Raw genomic sequence first — 22,928 nt, 5'->3', positions numbered from 1 at the left:
TCATTTATTTTTACAAAGCGATCAGAGAGCGTCTTGATCGAAGAATTCAAACAAAGCTATAACCTCAAATTTGATTAGAGTTCCTGTTGTTCATCAGAGCTACTTCACCATATTAGACTGCTGTTTTGCGTTTTGGAATGCTGTCCATCTATTAAAGATTCTGGACACTATTGGTAATTGTCAAAGACCAGTCTTCTCACTTGGTGTATCTCAACAAATGCACAAAATAACAAACCTGTGAACATTTGAGCTCACGTCGAAGAGATAATAATGAAAGAAAAAATACCCTTGTCACACGAAGTTGTGTGCTTTTAGATGCTTGATTTCGAGACCTCAAAATCTAAACCTGAGGTCTCGAAATCAAATTCGTGAAAATTGAAAAGTAAAGTAATTATCAAGTAAGGTTTTCTGCTAATAACTATTTTGAGTAATTACCAATAGTGTCCAGTGCCTTTAAGACAAGTAATTGTTCTACCTCCATTAAGCTAGACCAGTTTGTTGTAACAGAAACCTGGCTGATTGGCGATGAACGTTACAATTTGGTAACTGTAGATTTGGCCAACTCTCTAACTGATTTTGAGTACACCATGTCCCACATGCCAATAGAACTAGTGGAAGTGTGTTTCATTCTTCGTAAAGGCTTCAAAATTACCAGAAACGAATGTCCTGGTTTTGCATCATTTGAACATAATTTGGATATCACAGTTACATCTGGAGGAAGGTCCTTGAGGCTGTCCGTATAAACTCCTTAAAAAAAGAAAAATGGACCCACTTTTTCAAATTTTCTCAATGAGTTCTCAGAGCTGATTGAACATCTCTCCACAATCTCAACCATGATACTTATAACCCAGTCATAAATGATTGGTTTTAACATTCATGTTGATGATGAGCACGGCCTATCTAAGCAAGGCAGTTTCTTGATGCGCTGTCTTCAGCTGATCTCCATCAACACGTTGCCCATTCCACCCATAGACATGGTCATACAATTGATCTAGCTAATACCCATCAGGCAGTGAAAACATTACATCAAATACAAGTGGATGATATAGCTTACCATCGAATCATTCTGCAGTTTTGATGGGAGTTTAAATGTCCACGCCCAAACTCGTAAATTACTGAAAATCAACCTTGATAACTTTTGAAATGACATTATTTCATCACCCCTTATCAGGAACCAATCCGACACCATCAATGACTTGGTCTTGCAGTATAATGGAACAATGTGTGGCCCGATTGATCAGTATGCACCTGAGAATACACGTATCATCACACTTAGACCTTTTCACCTTGGTCTCTGATAATCTTTGTTCAGCTAAACATGAAAAACGAAAAAGTGAGCTACAATGGAACAAGTCGCACCTTGATGCCGATCGTCAAGAAATGTAAGAGCTACCACCACATGCTTTTAACAATGCCAAAACTGACTAGCACAGTAATATGATATCAAAATGTGAGTTAGGCCAGTTGTTTCACAAAGTGGCAAGGATGACAAACACGCTGTCATCTTAGCGTATTTTTCCAACTGGATCAGATCAACATACAGCAGACAGTTTCGGAAACTTCTTTGTTGACAAGATCTCTGATATAAGATCTAGATTGATGCAGATTAAACCTCCACATATCACTGTTAATAGTATTGACGAGTCGTGTCAGAGTACGCTTCGATCCTTCAATCCAATCCCTGAAAATGCAGTCAGAAGATTTATTATGAAAACATCTAGGAAGTCCTGCTCCTCGGAACCAATCCGGACATCTTTACTGAAGGCATGGTTGGCTTGTGCGTAAAGCACTCGTCTCTCACCAAGGAGACCCTGGTTCGATACCCGGCCAGGGCCATGTGTGAGTTCAGTTGAGCGTTGGTTCTCTGCTGTGTCATGAAGGTTTTCCAGACCATCCAGTTTTCCTCCCATTGATCTTTGGCTATGCTCCGTAGTCAAAATTGGTTGATGTGGCTGGCTGCCAAAGGCGCCCCTGCACGCCTGCTTCTCGGACAAGTTGTAGCTGATGACACCCAGCTCTATCAGGTATTTGATCAGTCGAACCGCGACGCTGCCCTTGCTGCTGTTGAAGCTTGTGTAACTGATAAAAAATACTGGACGGTTTCTCACAAGATTTTGCTGAACGACTCTGAAACCGAAGTCGTTCAATTTACATCAAATTTTGCAAGTCTCAGCCTTTGTGGCACATACAAATAGGAATTTCACTTATCAAACCAGCAGTGGAGGTTCAAACCTTGGTACAAAATTTGACCGCCACTTGGCTATGTCAAATCATGTTGTATTTGACTAGGTATGTAGAGGACCCTATTTATTATTATTATAGTTTGGACTGCGACAGTTCCTGGCTCTAGATTTAATAAGCAGTTTGAAATGGAACACTAAACATAGAATGCTTACCTCTAACATGCGATCGTATTCATCCAGATTAGACTCTAGTTTGTTGACCTCAAGCAAGGATTCATCGAGGACATGCATGAGACGAGCAACCTCTTGTTGAGATTCGATGATGGAATGAATGTTGGCCTGCAGATCAAAGACAAATACACTCGGGTCATATCTACATCTGTTTTTTTCTTGTGTAGTAGACTAATCCTAGTATTTATAACTAGATGGAACACTCATAGCATTTGTAATTATGAACTCAAAGAATTTATTGTGAGCTGAATTACACTCTGTGTCACCGACATGTAAGTATGAGCTAAGCATGGCGACACCCAGTGCAGGCTACGTGTAGTCACATAACAACCAAAATAGACTTGCCCAGTCGAGACATCAATTCATTACAAATTGAATAATAGATCAAAACGTCACCAACTAAACCTTGTCACTTAACAACTAATACAGCGGATGATTTGTATTTCCACCAAATTTTTCTGGACTGGCCTACAATGGGCAGTATATTACGCCAGCCGTAGGTTTCACCAAACTCTTCCTAATTTAGGATTAATCTTAGGACTTAGGACGGGTTCAGTTCCGTATCCAAATACGTAGGACGAATTGAACCCATCCTAAGTTAGGACGGGTTACTTGTCCTAACTGGGCGGGTTACTCGTCCTAACTGAGTTAGGATTAATCCTAGCGTTTTGTGAAATCGGCCCCTGGTGTCCTAGGGAATTTGGACATCTGGAGGAGTATGATTCAAAAGTCATCGTTAGGAGACTGGTTTAGTTTTTTTTAACAATAAACTAATTTAACTGTACAAAAGGAGATTTAACTGAGGTTAAAGTTCTTACCCCATCCAGGACAGACAGATCATTTGCCAGTTGTTCCACGAACGCCTCTGCATTGCCTATAGCAAACTCACACTCTGCCATCATACGTTCAAGATCAGCCTCTTCCCGGGCTGCGAGCATCTGATAGTCATCCCCAGGGCCTAGATCATCCTCGGATTGTTGTGCTCTGGACTGGTCCACAACAGGAGTAAATTCTATACAAACAAAAATTAATATTTGTGTTGAGAAGTTTAATGAAAAAACAAGGATGCGAGTGAATGAAAAAGACCAATCCTGTAGAATGCCAAGCAGAACTAACTTGCTAACAGCCCAATTTTTACAAAGCCTGTACGCACAAATACTTGCTAAGAACAGAATAGTTTTGCTCAGCGGAAACAGGCTACTAGCTCAAATTACATTAAGTTTTCATTATTGTGGCTTGTGCCTGACGAACACAGATGATTGTGCCTCTACGGGAGAATGTCAAATATTTCTACTGGAACATTTCAAGGGGCACCAAGCCAATGACCAGGGCCATGGAGGCAATTGCCTCTGTGAAGTATCAGGCCTGAAACTACAATCTACTGCAACCTACCTTCTAGTAAGGCTTCGTTGATGTTCACAAATTCTGTCTTTTTCAGCTGCTTCATGTATCTCTGTGTCAGCTGGACATCAAAAAGGAAAAGTAATACTCATGATTTAATAAGAATTTATATTGTTATAAAATGCCTTTTGCTGAACGTTAGACATCTATGAGACAAGGATCAAGGCGCTTGAACAGACAGAAACATTCTCATACAGGTTTTTAATGAATTTATTATGAGACCGCTACACTGGTATTTACCCAATTCACCTGATGTCATCACCAGAATAATCTTTCATGTGCCATTTTGGCGGGCAATTTCACTGTGCGTTATTCAGTGAAGTGCACATTATTAAGGGGACACAGCCTTAACACATAAACCTATTGCCCACCAAAATGGTGAGTGTGGCATAGTTGCCGCGTGTGACATGCATGCAAGGGGTCAATACAGATTTATGACCAAACTGAAAGGATGAAGAAATTCCAGTTAAGTGTCTTGCTCAAGGACACAAGTGCCATGACCTGGATCCGAACCCACACTCTGACAACACCAGCACTTGAGTAAGGGTGTATTTCTTTCTAAGTGCAATTCATTACATCTTTAAATTGTTGAGGGCCTCCAGTTCAGCACTAGTTATACCTGAATCATTACATACCTTCCATAGTGTGGCTATGAAGGAGTTTTTCTCAGCGGGGTTGCTTGCAATCCACCTGTAGCATTTGTCAAAATGCAAATCAAAGTCGGGAATCTCCTGTTTGGTAAATCACATTGGAAAAAACACAAAAATATAAATAACAGTGTAACAATAGCTAGGTCATCCAAATCAATCTGTTTAGTCCAAAACATAAACGACGAGATGAAAGTGATAGGCAAAGCAAAACTTGGACTGTGTTTTTCCAAACATGAGGATGGATGCTATCTTGGAAATTGCTCATTCAAGGAACTGCAAATCGCGTTATCAAATGTTTTCAACCCTACCGTGCTCTAAAATTCATATTTTGCAAGTTTAACATCTGTTACATTGTTGCTATACCCGCTGCTTAAACGTAGGATTTGAACTGCCTCTAGCTACCAGGCAATCTCTAGTTGTCTAGTTGGTCTAGTTGTGGATCCTGCTGATTAAGCCAACAAAAAACGTAAACACTGCTCTAGATTTGCAAAAGGTCGTGGGTCCAAATCCTACCCGATAAATATTCAATTTTTTTTTCACAGAACTCGGGAAAGAATGATTATTCAGTTCAGACAATATCCCATTGTGTTCATTATAGCGGCCTTCTACTATATATTAAATACAACTTGGATAAAAACTTACAATAATGGAGTCTTTACCATCAACTAGCCTCAATTCAGTCAGATTCCAAGATTGCCGCTTCTTATAGTTGTCTTTATCAACCTTCTTCACCTTCTGAATAGAGACCAGAGCTGGCACATCAGTTGTCACTGGAATAAAATTCATATTATCACCCATTATCTAATACAAAGTATAGCATGGTGCTTCAAAATTAGCCTGATATGACATGACCGATAGACTGACCTGACCAACTGACTAAGCTTGGGGGACTAGTATCTATGCCGTGACTATTGATAGCTTTAGTCAAGTCGTGACTACCGTTATTCAACTACTCCATTAATCTGGCTGCCACGTCTACTACAAATATAGTCTCAACTTCTTGCTTGGTGAACCAATTGTGTCACTCATGACTATTCACGACCACATAATTTACTCACGGAGCACAATCAGACAACAGTGACACAATCTTTCAATCCTTTCTGCACGAATGATACTATTGCATCATCTTAGGAATTAAATTAGCCGCGACTAGTGTCAAAGTCGCAACTATTCGAGTTGCGACTGGACAAGCAGTAAATTTCACTAGTCGGCCAGGCTTCAAACTGACCGACCCAAAATGTTGACGTAACCCTATTGTATCAGTAGCCTCGCAAAATCTCTCCATTATTTGTCCATTACTACTCAATGTTAAAACTCAGCGTGCCAGCAAAAACTTGCCTGCAAAATACTGTTATACTGTTTACTCTGATAAAAATAGTTGGACTAAATACCTGCCATTTACACGGATCTCCAGTGTAGCCCCGTCTTGTTGCAGTTTGTTTTATGTGCCTTAGAATGTTCTCTACAGACACAAGTACACACAACCACATGATAGGATTTAGAGGCGAGATAAGCAACATATTTCAGTAAAACAAGATGGCACATACCTGTAGCACAAAGGAAGCTGACTTTCTTCCTTTTACCCGTCTTTGTGACGTGAACAAAACCAATGAGTCTTTCATCATTGGGTAGGAACACATCCCTTTGAAGGGTGTGTCGAATTGCTGTCATCTTTTCTTTCCTTGAGCTTCAGTTCTATCATATGGAAGTAGAAATAGAGGAGTTAGAATAAGAGACCACAAACCATAAGCCTGTTGGAGATATGGATGGCGGACACAACGGTACAACCCTATAAGGTTTGGGTAAATTTGTGTGCATACACACAAACCAAACAGTACACTCCTATCACGTCCGCCATACCTCCAAAGGGCTTATTGGGTTGGTGAGAACTTCCGGCTATGCTATACAAAACCACAGTTGACCCAAATTGTTGGGCCATTTGGCAAAATTTCATGGCACTGCTTATATCGCAGAATTACAGGGTTCAGGGTATGCGCAAAGTTCTCTGGTGAGCAGGGCAATGAAATTGGGTCCAGACATGAAATTGGCCCAGTTGTTCGCAGCAAATTAGAGGTAAGTGTTGTTGTGTTTGTGCACATTCTTGTAGACTTAAAATAAAATGCGAACTTGTACAAATCGCCCACAACATACCGGTAATTTACTACTTGTGTGTGTTGTTCATTTCAAGCAGAGTATTTAAACACCTTTCTGTGTTGGTGGAGTAGTATTGGTTTTTTTATTTTTTTGTAAATGTTTGTTCAAAACATTTTTGATTATTTTTATATTTGCTGGTTTGCAAGCGTGCAAGAATGCATGGGGACACAATGTCTGAACAAAGTTTCAGCTAATTTAATCAGGTAGTACCCGATTGTCAAGTTCCTCAGTGGAAGATTCAGGATGATAACTACTAAGCTTAATAACTACCAAGGTGATGAAGTTAGGTGATTACAATTAAATATTTGTGTCATAAAACAACATTCATCACAATTCAGTAGGGACACCTTCACTGTCCCCTACTGAATGGAAGAATGGCAAGTCTACTAACTGTAATTGACTGTCGTCACTGGCAGTGCAACCAAGCCCAAATAGACCAGGTTGGACTCCTCTGTTGCACAGCAACTCCCTAGAAATTTGTTGCGTTTTAAATACACCATTTACAACCACAGCGCGACTGGCGGAAAGATTTCCATTAACCTGCCACCACTTTTCCACTAATTTTTCCAAAAAGGAATGGAAAAGTTTCTGTACTGAACCAACCTGCAACCACTTTTTCAATCGTTATGAAATAAAATAGAACTTAATTGAATTCAATGAGACATGTCTTTGAAGAAAATAAATAACTGAAAAATGGTGGCAGAATGCGAAAATCAACCTACCATCCTGCTAGGCCTACCACTTTTTTATGATATGAATTTAAAATGTTCCTATTTTTATATTAATTATTTACTCATTCATACATAGTTATTGAGTAAGATAGGGCCTTCTTATGTTCAATTCATAACAAAACAAGTGAAAAACTCGTGGCAGGACTCCGGCAACAAAACTATGGAGCAATACTGCTTATAATGTTATTTGCTGGGTGGGGGAGATTTCCGGGCGGCGCAGACGACTTTTCACTTTCTTCAACCAGTTCATGTTTGGTCTGGTTTCTAGACTTGACAATCATATCACGCAGTGGTTGGGTTAGTCTGGTTACTGTTGACAGTTTGCGACAACTCCCCTAAATTTGTGTATGTTTTAAAAACACCATTTACACCCAACTTCAAACAATTTTTTCCAATAATATTGCTTTTCAAAACGGTGGGAAATGTTATAATTCTATTTATAAACAAGAAAAATTGCAAACATATCAGAATTACCAGAATTTTCCAGATAGTAGTTGCGAAGTCTCACTTCTCGTTTGCATCCTCCATGTGGGCGACCATCTTACTGCGCACAAGTCACCAAAAACGGTCTTTGCGCATGTTCGGTGACTAAAAGGTCACGCGATTAGCATATGAAAGTGGTAATTACCATATGAACAGGTTGTACGGTTGCTTAGGGCTGACAGGTCACCCGTTGTACACAACAATACTGGAAACCCCACAATAATGTGAATCCCTCGTAAATCCCTTACGCAAACAGTTGTTTTTTTCCCATTCAGGACTCTGAGTTGGATCAGATGTCATAGAATTTATTCCGGATAAAGTCCATTGAATATAGATCGAAATAAGACTCTGGAAATTATGGCAACTGGACACATTTTGCCCGGTCGCGGGAGTATCGTGACCAAATACCGGTCCAAGTCAGCCGACCCGACGATGTCCGGCTACCGGTACCACAAGGAGGGTCGCCACGCCGGTCGGGGGACCCACGGTCGCCCCTTCAACCCGTCGCACCACAGCAGAGATTTCGCGGAAATCAAAAGGGACGCTCTGGAAGCTTGGAACGAAGAGCTGGAAGACTGGACCAAATCGCCGAACAAGAGACCGACAACTTATGAGCATAGTTACTATGGGAAGGAGTTGAATGCAGACGACGCGGCCAAGATCAGGCCGATTTCACCCACGAGGAGAAATAAACCACATCCCAAAGAGTAGGTTTACTTGCTTATGTTAGGATTAATAGTTGATTTGTGGTAATAATTGATTGATATTATTAGAAAACTCTCTGTGAACTTTCTTTCTGTATTTGTTATGAAACAAACAAATTAATATATAATTTAATTGTTTGTTTGTTTGTTTGTTTGTTTGTTTGTTTGTTGGGGTGTTTACTGAATCGTGTTTACTTGTTTGTTTGTTTGTTTGTTTGTTTGTTTGTTTGTTTGTTTGTTTGTTCGGATGTTTGTGTCAGTAAAACATAATGCTATTTATTAGCATTATGTTTAACGGACACTTTTTTTTAAATCTTTATACACAATTGGTTTTTTTCCTGTTTTTACTTTTTGGAATGTACTTCACTATGATCAGAAACAATACTTCATTTGGGTAAATCAAGGAACTTTTTTCTTAAAAAAAAACCCTCAATTCTGCTTAACTTCTTTTCGCGAAAGTCTAAATTTTCTAGGTCAAACAAATTGTCTCTATGAGGCTTTTAAAACTTTTTTTTGCCATTTTTTTAATTTATTTTTTATGTGTGTTAATGCGAACTATGCCTCTTCATTTTGTTGTAATTTTTGTATATTATAGCCCAAACTACTAATTACAAATACAAAAACATCAGGTAGAGCATCATTTCCAAGCTGGAGCTTATAATATAGAAAGGTTTGCGGTAACACCATGTAATGACTATTTTTAATGAGTTGGGGTGGTTCTGAAAAGAACCATTGGTTTCAACTCTACGTTTTGATCAGTATGCTCTGATCGTCTTTCTCCAGAAGACGATCAGAGAATACTGATCGAAACGTAGAGTTCCAGTTGAAACCAAGGGTTCTTTTCAGAACCACCCCAACTCATTAGAAATAGTCATTACATTGGGTTACCGCAAACCTGTCTATATCATATTCCACCATGCAAAGTTTCAAATCCTACTGGAGCTTATAGTTTTTTTTTTCAAGACTTCTTTTGCAGACCTGAATATTCAGAGAAAGGTTATAAGTCAGTAATCTAATAGTTGTTTTGATGTCAGGGATGCGTTGTTCAGCAGATAATCCATACACCATTACACATCATATACAACATCATGTTAGCCTGAGAATGATCTCTTTAAATACCCCATTAAGATTAGAATATTAACTTTGTTAAACTGAAAAGTGTTGTATAGAAATGAACATAAAATAAAAGATGATAAGATAACATAATATCGACAGCAAACATTTTAAAGTTCTTATCTAAGACAAACATTGGTCCTGATATTGTATACTAAGGATCATCAAGTATCAACATAGTATGTTATAAAACTAATACCATTATATACAGCCATTACAGCAGTTCCTGTCTCATACTCAAAACTCAATTGCCAATTATCCAATCTTGTTAGGAACTCATTCTTACCTATATCATCATCAATAAATTACCCTTTAGGTCATAGAGTTGAGTTGAAAGTCCACGTATTTCAGACACAACTACTGTTTACATTCGTCTTTGTCAGTTATTAAACATGGACCGCGTGGACCTTCGCTCCGGTTTCAAGTTGAATTTTTAAACAGACAAACAAACAGTACCTATACTTCACTTCTGTTTATATGTAACCAACCAAACCCAACTCTAACGATCTTTTGTCTGGATTGAAGTGGTTTGTCATATTTTTTTCTTCAGTTGCCATTTACAGGACAGTAGTCATGGTAGTAACCCCAAACTAAACAAGTCGCTCACACAGGGTGCGTTCGTTTAGCCTCCCTGGGTCGACCCAGCAGTGCTCACTTGGGTGAGCCGCTGACAAGAGCTAATCGAACGATCACACTCGCCCTCTCATGGTGACCCCAAGTGATGACCCACTCCACAAGCAGGGCACTCGGGGCTGACCCAGGTGAGCCCCCTCAAAGCTTTTCGAACTTGCCGGGGCAGACCGGGGTCGACCCAGGGAAGCTAAACGAACGCACCCACAGTCTACATGTAATGTTTTCCAAAACCAAACACATACCCTTTTTTCAGCAAAATTACTAATAGATATGCACTCAAACTTTTTAAATTCAAACCTCCTCCTTAAAATGAACCAAACACATAAAAACTGATAAAAACAAACAATTATATTTACCTCTTGTGAAATAAATTCTGGTGCAGTAAATATTTGCGCATTGTGACCTTAGTTTCAAATGTTTTGTAGGCCGAAACTTACAAGTACTACAAATTTGAAGTCCAAGTTTAAAAGAAATCTGTTACAGCAATTTGGACAAAGAGGTTTAAACTCTTTGTTGGATCAGGTTTGACTCAAGAGGGACGTTGTTATCCCTAATACACTAGGAATACACAATCTGAGAAAGCTTTCTGACAGTAATGCTTCTCACATTCAAATTTTAGGGCACATTTTTATTTTTTATTTTTTTTACTATACATATAACCACATCATTTTGAAGTGAAATGTTTCTCAAAATGCTTTGTAACTATCAAAATCTTCTGTAGTTATTACCAAGTAAGTTGTTGTTGCAATTAATTTTAAAGCGATAAATAAGCAAAGACAGAAATTTATGTGTAGGTAAAAAGACAATTTGCCACCTGTCGATGTTTGCTCTAGACTTTGAAGTACATACACACTTTCATCAAGCATTTACATGTATCGCGTTGAAGATCTTTCACGAGCTGAAACCTGGACCATGAAAAAAGAGTTTCAAGATCGCCTTGACGGCACATACACCAGGCTTCTTAAAAGGGTGCAGAACATCTCATGGCGTGAGGACAAGACCACAGAACAGATGTAGGAGACATTCCACCAATCTCTGCTACTGTTGCTCAACACAGTGTCAGCTCTGCTGAACTCTGCTTTCGTGCCAAAGACCAGGTCATACATGTTCATGACATGTTATATTGGAGACTGCCGTGCCCTAATAGAGGACCTAGACCACTCAACTACAGCGACGTGATCGGTAGAGACACAGAGTCTGAAGTTGTGGACCTTCCAAACATGATGATGGATAAACACCTCTGGCATGACAATGTAAATGAAATCTCAGTTGCGACCGCTAAATGATGAATGATGATGAGAAATGCTTGCTCAAATATAGAAAATATAGTTACGAGAAGTCCCACTGACACACAAACTGTAGTAGTAGCCAGAGTTAACAGAACAAGTTCTTTCAAATATACATGTATGTATTATCTCACTCAAGGATAGTAAAGACATTTTCCAGAAGTCCTCCTCAATCCACAAACTCTATTCTGCAGTACTACAGAATTAAGAGCAAAATGGTTTTAGAACTAACTAAGCACACTCAGTGATAGTAAAGTTGATCTGAAAACGTTACTCTGCAGCCTTAGACATATATACACAACTTCACCAATTCGCAATCTTTCTATGATTTTGTTCTCCTTCAGGATTAATATCAAGAACTGGAAACTAAACTTCAGAAGATAAAATCAACTATTTATTTGGGGTTAACTACCAATCTAATGTGTTTAACATATTACTTTTCATTTAGTGGCAGCAAACTCAGTCACAAGTAAATTGACAGTTTGTCTTAAAAACCAATTTCAGTTTTTAACTGTCCCAACACAAACATGAATTGGCTGAAGTTGCTGCGTACTCTTTCCAAGTGTTAAACATGTTATTTTTCTATGGTAGCAGAAAACTCAGTCACAAGTAAATTGACATTTCTACTCAAAAACCGCTTTCCGGTTTTAACCGCTCCAAACACAAACATCTTCAACTGAAGTTGATGCGTATAGTCTACCCTTTCTCAGTGTTTAACATTTTATTTTTCATTTAGGGGAAGAAAACTCGGTCGCAAGTAAATTGACATTTCGACTTAAAAACCGCTCACCATTTTTAATCGCTCCAAACACAAACATCTTCAACTGAAGTTGATGCGTATAGTCTAGGCTTTCTCAGTGTTTAACATTTTATTTTGCATTTAGTGGAAGAAAACTCGGTCACAGGTAAATTGACATTGCGACTTAAAAAACGCTTTCCGTTTTTAACCGCTCCAAACACAAACATCATCGACTGAAGTTGTTGCGTAGTCTACAGTTTTTTTACACTATAACCATGGAGGTACCTCTATAACTCGCTTTGGGCTTGTTTGCTTGGGCTTATGATCAATGTGTGTACTTAGAGGGTAGAGGGCCTGTTGGGACCACAGTGGACTGGGGCTTCTTATTGATGCCTTAATCCTTCACAAGTAGGGAGAGCTATTTAATAACCATAGCTACCGCCTCTCAAAGGACTTCATTACACTCCATCCAGCCTTGTTTGGTGGCTCTAGTAGTGCATCATTGGGAGGGATCGTTAGATTTCAATCAATATAATTCTATGAAGGCTATAAAGTGTTCCAATTAACCACCGTACAGTTTAGTCACTGGAGCTGCTGGCATTAAAAGGCGAGTTTGAAACCTTTTTGGGCAAGAACTTTCATTCCAAGTTTGCCTGTTTTTGATGTAAGTACTGGTAGGTCTGGATTTGTCAGAAGAGGGAAAGTAACTGTACAATTTGTGGTTCAATCTGAATTTAAAATGATCTAATTCTCGGTGATTCACCAAAACAATTTAACAAGGTACACAATTAGTATAACTAAACTCTTATTTGTTATTGGAACTGAGGCTCTTCATAAAGTTAAAGATACTGTTCGACCATGGTTCAACAGAGAGCCAATTAAAATAGTTTGTGATACTTCTGCCACGTAAAGTCCGAGATCCCAAATGGGTACGATACAAACTAATCTTAATGCTAAAATCCTCTCATCCTCTTGACCGTTTGAATCAGATCAGAGGGTCACTTAAGCCGCTTTATTCTGATAGAGGTTTTTGAATTCCACACAGGATGTATTTGTGTTTGTTACTTTGGGATTCAGAACTTCAAAAGTGCTTTGAGGATTCTTAAGTCCCCAGTTCAGTGTTTGCAAAATATAAGGAAGGCAGTGTTTGCAAACTTAGATTTAGTTTCTTTCAAGTAGATCAGGGCGCCATGTCATAAACTTTGTAAGCACAAGAACTAAGCACAGAAAAGTCTTGCTTAGCGGAAACATGTTGCCAAACAACATTCTATAAAACTAACATTGTTGTAATTGGTTACCCCACTTATTGTTTGCTAAGCAGAGAAATTTGCTTAGCAGTTGTAGGCTGTTTGCTGATTTTAAGGTAGTTTCTGAATTAACGGCTGTGGCTTGATCTTACATTCTCGTTGGAGAATAGGAGACCTAAAGCAACAGAGCTGTAGCCATAGCCATCAAACTGGACTCTTACAAAAAGTTTATTGTTTAGCATAACCAAATTATATATAAGCTACATTTGATTAGGCAGGGGAAACATTGCTACCAACATGACCAATAAAAAAAAATCAATAAACAGTTTGTAATAACTCTTACAGGTGTTTAATGGCAGTGTGGAGTTGCCTAGGCGCGTATAACTGACGTCAATGACCGTGGTGTAACTGTGGGACCTTATTGTGACAAAACTTTACCCAAGTCAAACTTTTAAAACTACCTGTACAAAAAAAGTCACAGAAGATCAAGTGACTATTGTGTTTAGCTCCGTGACGCCACCAGAAAGTTTGCAGCAAGCCCGGTTCTTGTGAAATATGAGATATCAAGTTGGATTAATTACAATTGTTGTCTGGTTTGGTGTGGGACATGTTTACTTGTAACCTACATGTGTAAGGGGTGTATAAACTTGGCACATGAGATAAAGATAGCTCAGGGGTAGATTTCACAAAGAGTTGGGTCTAGTCCTAACTTAGGACTAGTCCTAGGATATATTAAAAACTTAAGAGTAGTCCTAAGTTAGGAAGAGTAACTCGTCCTAACTCGACCCCTGCTTTTATACATAAAGAAACCTAAACACCATTTTTTTGTTGTAAAAAGTACAAATCATAGTACTCAGAATTATTATTTTTTTTTTTAACCACCCGTTCCCCTCCCCAAAAGATATTGTTTTAGACATCCCTTTAATATGCCTGATTTCAATTTGTGTCTTCTTGGGAGTGTTGACCAATAAGCCATTTGCACGATGGATTTACAAGTAACCGCTTTAGTTTAAATTCCTCAGAATATCAAAACAGTTGCTATGTCACATGATCAGGTCCAAGCTTTTTCCTAGTTACAAGAAATGGTAAACACCCAAACACAGTTAATAAAGGATGACGTATGCCACAATGGTGTATGGTACCAAGGTTTGCTCATCTGGAGGTTGTTATACAAAAGCCTGCCCCGAACCATTTGACATATCAAAGTTCTGTCCTTATAGTCTGAGGAATTCGAATGTAGGCAGTACAATGTGACTAAGCAAGTCATTGTACCAGACATAATTCAAATCGCAAACTGCTTATTGAAACCATGAAGGACTTTAACTAAAGGGATCCGGGTGTGTTGTCAAATCACAGCGTTTGAGTAAAAAAGATGTACACGAAACGTATTTTCTTTTTAAGATTTGTATTCCTAAAATCACAACAGAAGCGTGATGCTCATTCATTAAACTGTTATTTTATTTTATTTTTTTTGGACAGTGTTTTCCTAACATGCAGACTACAGAAGGTACCTGGTTATTATGATCCCAATTCGGCTATGGGTAAAGAGATTGGCACAGTCCATGGATTCCAGAACCCAGACGCAAGAATCAAGGAAGAGGTTTACTTAGGTGAGGTGTACCACAATGCAACGTTAAAAAATCTCAGCATAGGCCAAAATCATGTTCCAGGTTTTCTTAAAGCATAATTATTAACTTCTTAATTCATATGGAAATACTTTAATAGCAATTGTTAGGGCCTACTTACATTTAAATGAGTTAGGAGTAACCTACAGTTTTCAAAATGGTAATAACTCAATGAAATTGTTGGCATACAAATTTACTTGGTAACGAGCAATAGAGAGCTATTGGTGGTATAAGAAATTGTGAGAAATTGCTCCCTCTGAAGTAGTTTAGTTTTTGAGAAAGCATTAACGTCTCACTATTCCGGCCTGAAGCCTGTTAGGCACACAAACTTGTGCAACAAGGGTGTTTTTCTTTTATTCTTGCAACTTCGATTCCCAACCGAGTCCAAATTCACAGGTTTGTTTATTTATGCATGGGATAAACCAAGTGAGAATACTGATCTAAGAAGATAAATTAATATATTGTAATTTCTTTAACATGAATGTTGATTGAATTATTTATTCTTTTCTTGACAGTTGACGCATTATGTCCAAAGTGGGAACAAGCAGAGAGGCGCCAGCTAAGACATAAATATATTGGAAGACCAAGCACAGCTAATGTTATGGCATACAGGGATGAAGAGGTAATAAATTCTGGAGGCATCTTAAAGTAAAAAATTCAATTACAGAGTGATAAAATATTCAAATCCCAAGGCATGTCGTCACCAAGCGGGAAACAGAACTCAAGCTCTGGTGTCTCTGATCAGCGGAGTGTGGGTTCAAGTCCCGGTCGAGACACTTAACTGATCCTTCAGAAAGACACTTTATCATTATCTATCGCTGCATCCTTCAGATGGGACGTAAAGCCATATGTCCCGTGTGATGTGTAATGCACATAAAAGAACCCAGTACACTTATCAAAAAGAGAAGGGGTTAGCCCTGGTGTTCCCGACAGCCCTTGTCAAACAATACATGGTGTGATGTAGAGGAACAGAACTTATACTTAAAAAACGCAGCTCTGATACCTTGCAGGAAAAATACTGAATGTTGAGGTGGCACGAGCGTCACTAAGTGACGGATGTGAGCAATAAAAGAGCTTCACTAATATCATTATTATTGTTATTATTTTTTTTTTTAAATGGTTGAAATCATTTGAAAAATTTATAATTGCACTTTGCATATGATGATCACAAAGAATATCTGGGACAGCTAAATTTGTAAAAAGTTGTCATGAAAATAAAATGGGATCAAATTATTTGTTTGTTTTTTAGAGGGAGAAGATGAAGAGAGTGATATCAGACCCGTGGTCAGCTCAGGCAGCAGAGGCGTGGCTCAAGCTAGCTGGTAGTCAAAGTAAGTATAGGGATTTTAGTTTCTTTGGGTTTTTTGTCATGGACCTGAAATCTGTTTAATAATCATACCAAAGTCTTATATAGCGCATGTATCTACCAAACAATGTACTCAAGGCGCTGAGTATATACAGGTACAAACTTTCAGAAAGTTATTGCAGAGATGAATTCTGAGACCCAATTATGTACATGTAGCACCTTAAGGGTCTACAAGGTGCTACAGCGCATTAAGCAGCCATAACCAGGAACACCGGGGCGAACCCTTCTCTTTTCGATAAGTGCACTGGGTTCTTTTACATGCGTTACACAACACATGGGACCAACGGCTTTACGTCCCATCCGAAGAACGAAGCATCGGTTAAGTGTTTTACTAGAAGTCAGAATTTATTTGCTACATTAAGCTGCAAAAAATATGGTCACACCATTATTTGGTACATACCTGCCTCTCAGCTATCAGGCAATAGCATTGTACACCGTAGTCATTGCTACTCAAGTACTGTGTTCTACAAAAGAGCAACAGACTCTATGGTTCTACCATGCTGTATAGTACCCGAACTCGGTACTCACTCAAATACTACTCAAGTACCATTTTGATGGTACTTCTATATTTGGCTAGCCTATACTTATGGCTAGCCCATGAGTCATGATCTGATACTTGACTGGAAATGTACTCAGACCTCCGATTTGAGGACTTAGGCAGACCATCGAAAAAAGGAACCCAACAAGTGAAGCAATGAAACTGGACAATAGTTTATACTATGTGCCCCTAACATATATGTCTAGGGCATGTACATAATCATTATTCTCATAGTTAGCCTATGAACTTCTACGTTATGTTATAAATCTAATAATCTACGTTTATTTTTTCTCTCTTTGATAACAAGGTGGCAGAGCTGTGAGGACAATGGTTGATCAAGCCCATACCAAAGGTCAAAGGACAAATAGACAGTCCCTCAACAGAGCAAGCATAAATGTTGATGAACAAGTCAGGGTGCCATACCAGTCTTCCGTTCATCGCTTCCTGAAAACAGCTGGTTATGAAGGTAGGTTATGCAGTAAAGTTATCCCCCACAAAAAAAAGGGAGGGAGGAATAGGCAGGAATTTTTGTTTAGAAGTCAGTAGTCTCCCGATTGTTTAAATCCACTGCGGCAGTAGAATAAAAAGCAAGACTTTTTTTTTCCAAAGAACAAAAATCAAGACAGCAAGGTAGATATAAGCACATGGTGTTGCCACAAAGTTTTGGAGTATATGCACAAAAGAAGTTCACCGGTTCACACTAATGAAGGAACCTTTCAAAAGACACACGACCTGGATTCAAACCTAAACCGCCATGACTTACATTGGAGCTACCAGCTCGAATGTGTCCGTGTGGCAGCCCACATACAATCAACCACATCATTCATGATTGCCCAGACTTCAGACCACCAAAAGGCTAGGAGGGACTCGTAGACCTCCATGAGGATACTATCAACTCTATTTATATCAACTCTAAAACATAACAAACTGAAGTTTTGTATGTATCATCCTGGACCTCAAATGGGGATGACCAGTGTATTATCAGGACTGTTCATTTCTGTTCCTGCACACTTATAAAAAAAACTCATCAAAAACTCTTCTTTTGTGTGTGTAATCATGACAGAGGCCAGATCAGCTGACAAGATGTTACAGAGTCTAGAGAGTGGACCAAGACCCCTGCCAATGAGTGGTCCACATTTCCATATCACAGACTACAGCAAAGTACACCAGAAAATCCACCCTAAACACATCCGCTCGGACTTCACCATTCACCCAGAATGGGTACCTTGATTATAGTATTACATGTACATCTGTAATACAGTTTTATAGTTCAACATTTTTTGTGAAAGCTCCATCAAAGAAAGAGGCTAAAATAATGACATCCTTTTCTTATGACAACTAACACCTGTTATCTCGTGGATCGTGGCAAAGTTTAAAAGGTCCCTAAAACATGTATGCTATTTGAGTTAAAATTAATTTTAGTGAGATATTGTGACTGCTAAGTGTATCTCTATATTGTGCAATCACCTTTGTACTATTTAGTATTACTTGAATGTTGTGTGTGTGCAAGAAGTTCAAACAATTTCTGTAAATGTTGATGGTACATAATTTTTGACAAATTATGCTCACTATTTATTTTATGTGTTTATCGGTGTAATAACTGCATCAGGATTAAATAATTTTGAACAACATCGAGCTATGTAGGCTTTCATCTTTGATCTGTGGGCGTGTGCTTTTAGGAACAGTCCACAGGGTATGCAATATATGCGCTTTATATATGTTCTTAAATAATATTACTCATTAATTAATATAGCACCTTAAAATGGCTCACTAGGTAACGTGGTGCAAACTGCAGTAAACCATGCCAGAAAACATCCGGGTGAACCCCGTCTCTTACACGCAATCTTACTTCCAATAATCTCCAAGCTTTTTTTTTTTGTTATTTTGAAATAAACAAATTAACAAGTAGGTTTCAAAATCTCCTGCAGTGTTATTTTGTTGTATATAGCTAATCAAAGCAAACCAAAGTAAAACCAAATAAATAATGTTGAATGTAGCAAGAACATTATATATAATCACTCATACATGGTGATAGTTTCATTTCCAAATTGTTCTTGTTTTTGCACAAAGAAACATCACATTAAATGGCCTACTATAAGTATAGTCTGACAAACCCCCTAAATGCAGCACCGAAACTTGGGTCAAGAGGAAGGCATAAGGGGGTGGTCTAAGTACTGTAGTTTCCATTTGCATTTCTCTGAAACAAGTCCCTTTTCAGTGCTCTCTTGTTATGCCATTTTCCATTTTGTATACGATAAACCATGGATAAACTGATGTGAAGGCAAAAACAAAGCATTGTCTTCATGCAAATGTTAATATAGTTCTAACATTTTACTCTTGAATACCTGTGTTGAAATCTCAAGTCAAGATTTCAATTGGGAAGTATCCGCTCCCCCCCCCCCCAGTTACAGCACTTCCCCCTCGGCTAATACTCTAAACCATTTCCCAGCCCTTTTTTAAGGGTAAAATATCATTTGATAATTCGAATCCATCGGAATGAATCTTACAAATGTTTTTAAGATGCAGCTACATGTACATCAACAATGTATGGTTTTTATAACTAATTATTCTATGTTAATATCTTGCAATGCATAAAAGCATTCATTCAACCAAAGTTACAACAATTGGGTAATTTTTTACATTATAATTTAAATAATTGAAATGTTGCGCATAAACTGATCTATTTGGATTTGATTTGTATAAATAGGATGGTTGATTACAAATTAATTAAATTGTACACATTCCAAACAATTGTATATTTGGTGTAAAATAGTAGAAATGCAGTTGTGTTTTGTGGACCGTGCACTTGCAAAATAAAACAGTGATAAAGTCAACAATTTATAGACTGTGTCTATGGGTGAATGTTTAGTACCAGTGCCGAGTTGAAAGGAAACATATTCGTAGATTTTGTGTTAACATTCATTTTTTGTTGGGTGAGGGTCGTGTATATTTAATTATGATAACATTGGGTGCGTTTGATAAGCTTCCCCAGGTCGACCCTGTGGCGCTCATTCGGGTGAGCCCCTGTCAAGAGCTAATCGAACAATCACACTCGCTCAGTCATGGTGACCTCATGCACCTCGGGCCAGCCCCAAGTGACCCACTACAAGCGCGGCACTTTGGGCTGACCCGGGTGATGACCCAGGAATGATGTCAAAGCTATTTGAACCCACCAGGGGCAGAACGCACCAGGGGCAGAACTCAGTCGACCCAGGGAAGCTAATCAGATGCATCCAATTTAAAATGTCAATGGAACAGGGTTTTAGTCTAAAGGGATGGGTCAAGAACAAATTGTGATTGTTATATGAAAATGTGCAGGCCCTGTTTGTTCCGATTCCCCTGTAACTTTTTAAACTTTTCCACTAAAAAAACCCCCACATTTAAATGAGGTACTCTCTTAAGGGTTGTCAACCCTTTGGTGTCTATAGTGGCCAGTAACAGCTTGCACCAAAATGCCCACAGCAGCCACAAGATCGGACCTACTTCCACAAACAAAATAGTCACAGTAAACGTTGTGTCCTGAATTTACATTTCTCAATATTTCCGATGTTTACTATAGTTTCTGTGTTTCTAAAAACAAAACAGAAGTTCTGTTTCATGTTTTTTTTTTTTCCAGACACTTTTAGAAACAAAACTTGTGTCTAAAACTTAACAATATTAGCAATGGGCATGAAGAGATGATTATATACATGTACAAAAAAAATTATTTTTATGATAGGGATAAGGTTTTAAGGTTAGGATACCACTCCAGTCGTTGTCATGCGAAAACATAAACCGAGTCTCGAGACAGTGTTTGTTATCAAACAATACCATTCTTTACTTAAACAGTTCATAAAGATCAATGCATCAGTTTGGTCTGGCCAATCAATGCGCACCGCATTTTCTTACCCAGACGTTATTTCTACACCAATAAGTACACTTAAAGTTTTCGTTGCAAAATGCGTAACACTCTGTATCTTGAAGCTAATACTTATACAACATAAAACATAACTTTGAATTGTTGTTGACTCTTTCAGTGCATAAGTCGTACATGTGCAATATATTATATGTATTCTGAAAGCGACATTATCGTACATGAACAACTTTTGGCATACGTACTCGAAAAGTGTCATCAATTAACATGTACAACTATCAAGATACAAATAATAGATGTTAAATTTGCATCGGGGATAAAGAATATTAATTTTGGTTGTTACCCATACATCGATGTTTGTAAGTGCTGTATACTCATTACTTTCCCGCGTTCTGTGAACAAATATCACAGGCATATTACTCGGGTGGAGTTCAAACCCACGACCCTTGCAACTCTAGAGCAGTGTCTTACCAAATACATGTATAGACTACCAAGATTGCACGGTAGCTAGAGGCAGTTCGAATCCTATGTTTTCGCAGCGGGTACCAAAATTAATATAAATATACATGTCATCACAAGAGGGCATTATCACTCAAGAAATACCACATGTATTTACTACCGACTTTGATATGTATCAAGGCAACACAAATCAGTAAGATACATTTTTGTTAGGTTAGAAAGACTTATTATTTTGTTATACAGAATTTCAAACAACTTAAAAAGCTTGACATTTTAAGCTCAAAAAGCAGGCACTGAAAGAGTTAAATGTTGGACACAGTTTTCCTATTTTAATTTGCATGTCTTAAAATCTCCCCTGCACTCAACGCGAACACAAGCGCTAGCAATGGTGCTACAAAATCAGTATATAATTTGGGAGGCTAATCATCCTAACTGGCAGCTAAGAGCTGAATTGTAAAGGACGCGGCTACAACGTGTTCGAGACGCAGGCATGCAAGGGCGCCTTTAGTAGCCAGGCAAATTACGGCCACAAAGCACAGCCAGAGATCGAAAGTGTTTGATTTCTTCCGAGGGAGGAAAATGGAAAACCCCTGTGGCACAGCAGAGAACCAACGCACAACTCACTCACATATGGCCCTGGCTGGATATCGAACCAGGGTCACCTTGGTAAAAGGGCGAGTGCTTTACGCACTAGCCAACCATGCCACCTTGCAAATCAACCCATAGCACAAGTCATCTCAAATAGATTGATCTATGAACATCCGAGTTGAAAGTCAGGAAAATATTTCCACCCGCAAAAGATTCGTTCTAATAAAATACGCATCTGAAACTAAGTTGGTATGTTTATATTACTACATGAGCTTTATAACGTGGTGAATAAAAATACAAAAGACAGGCTTCAGCTTAAGCCCCTTAAAAGGGTCATCATGGTTTATAATCTACATATCCCATAATAGTGTTCAATTCTCTACAATATAAACCATAAAAACCACCGTCATAGGTGCTTTGGCGTATTTTGTTATAGCATGGAGGAAGGAAGAGAAGGAGCTCGAACAGAGGGACATCAAAAGCCGAACCCATGGTACCGCGGTTGTTTAACGACACCTCGTAATCACCCACATACCTTATACAAACAATGGGCGTATGTGAGTTTGCCGTGCGCACTTGGTTCTTCACTCAACTATGGTGTCGTATGTGGTATGGATATAATACAGAAAAAAAACTTATAAAAATTGTGTACACTTTCGCCCACCAAATCGAAAACACATTTGAATACCAACCACGCTCGTGTGCTAATACCCACATTTTGAACCACTGCTAGTGACAGGAAAGTCACAAAAAGTGTAAAAATATGTCATGATATTTCCATTAAACATCACAAACGGTAAATGAAAACGTGTATATTTACAATTCTTGTCTCCAATGATTCAACTTTACACGAAGGCAGCTGGAGGTCTCCTATTTTTTTCCACTGGTCAGACAGGGGCATTGTCAGTGTATTCTTTTGTTACTCTGCGGTTTTGCGGGTCGTT

The 22,928-nt window shown here is 38.5% G+C and overlaps 2 protein-coding genes across 3 annotated transcripts in view; one reads left to right on the top strand and one right to left on the bottom strand.

Annotated features, from left to right (window-relative positions):
- The window catches only part of LOC139935930 (exocyst complex component 1-like), a 50,692-nt gene extending 42,797 nt beyond the window's left edge, over positions 1–7,895 (bottom strand). For both annotated transcript variants that reach the window (XM_071930570.1, XM_071930572.1), the window contains exons 1-7: positions 7,825–7,895; positions 6,013–6,160; positions 5,108–5,235; positions 4,451–4,546; positions 3,807–3,876; positions 3,233–3,426; positions 2,397–2,522 (exon numbers count right to left, since the gene is read on the bottom strand). In XM_071930570.1, coding sequence (XP_071786671.1) covers positions 2,397–2,522; positions 3,233–3,426; positions 3,807–3,876; positions 4,451–4,546; positions 5,108–5,235; positions 6,013–6,136 — 738 coding nt within the window. In that variant the 5' untranslated portion in view covers positions 6,137–6,160; positions 7,825–7,895. The remainder of the gene's footprint in view (positions 1–2,396; positions 2,523–3,232; positions 3,427–3,806; positions 3,877–4,450; positions 4,547–5,107; positions 5,236–6,012; positions 6,161–7,824) is intronic.
- Positions 7,896–8,052: 157 nt separating this feature from the next.
- LOC139936639 (uncharacterized) lies at positions 8,053–19,925 on the top strand. Its single transcript, XM_071931492.1, has 6 exons — positions 8,053–8,540; positions 15,035–15,165; positions 15,696–15,802; positions 16,430–16,511; positions 17,392–17,550; positions 18,148–19,925. Exons 1-6 carry the CDS (start codon positions 8,191–8,193, stop codon positions 18,312–18,314), a joined length of 996 nt encoding a protein of 331 aa, XP_071787593.1. The 5' UTR covers positions 8,053–8,190; the 3' UTR covers positions 18,315–19,925.
- The last annotated feature ends 3,003 nt before the right edge of the window (positions 19,926–22,928 follow it).

This window comes from Asterias amurensis, chromosome 4, assembly GCF_032118995.1.
Source record: "Asterias amurensis chromosome 4, ASM3211899v1".
NCBI lineage: Eukaryota > Metazoa > Echinodermata > Asteroidea > Forcipulatida > Asteriidae > Asterias > Asterias amurensis.
This window is presented reverse-complemented; position numbering and strand designations above follow the sequence as displayed.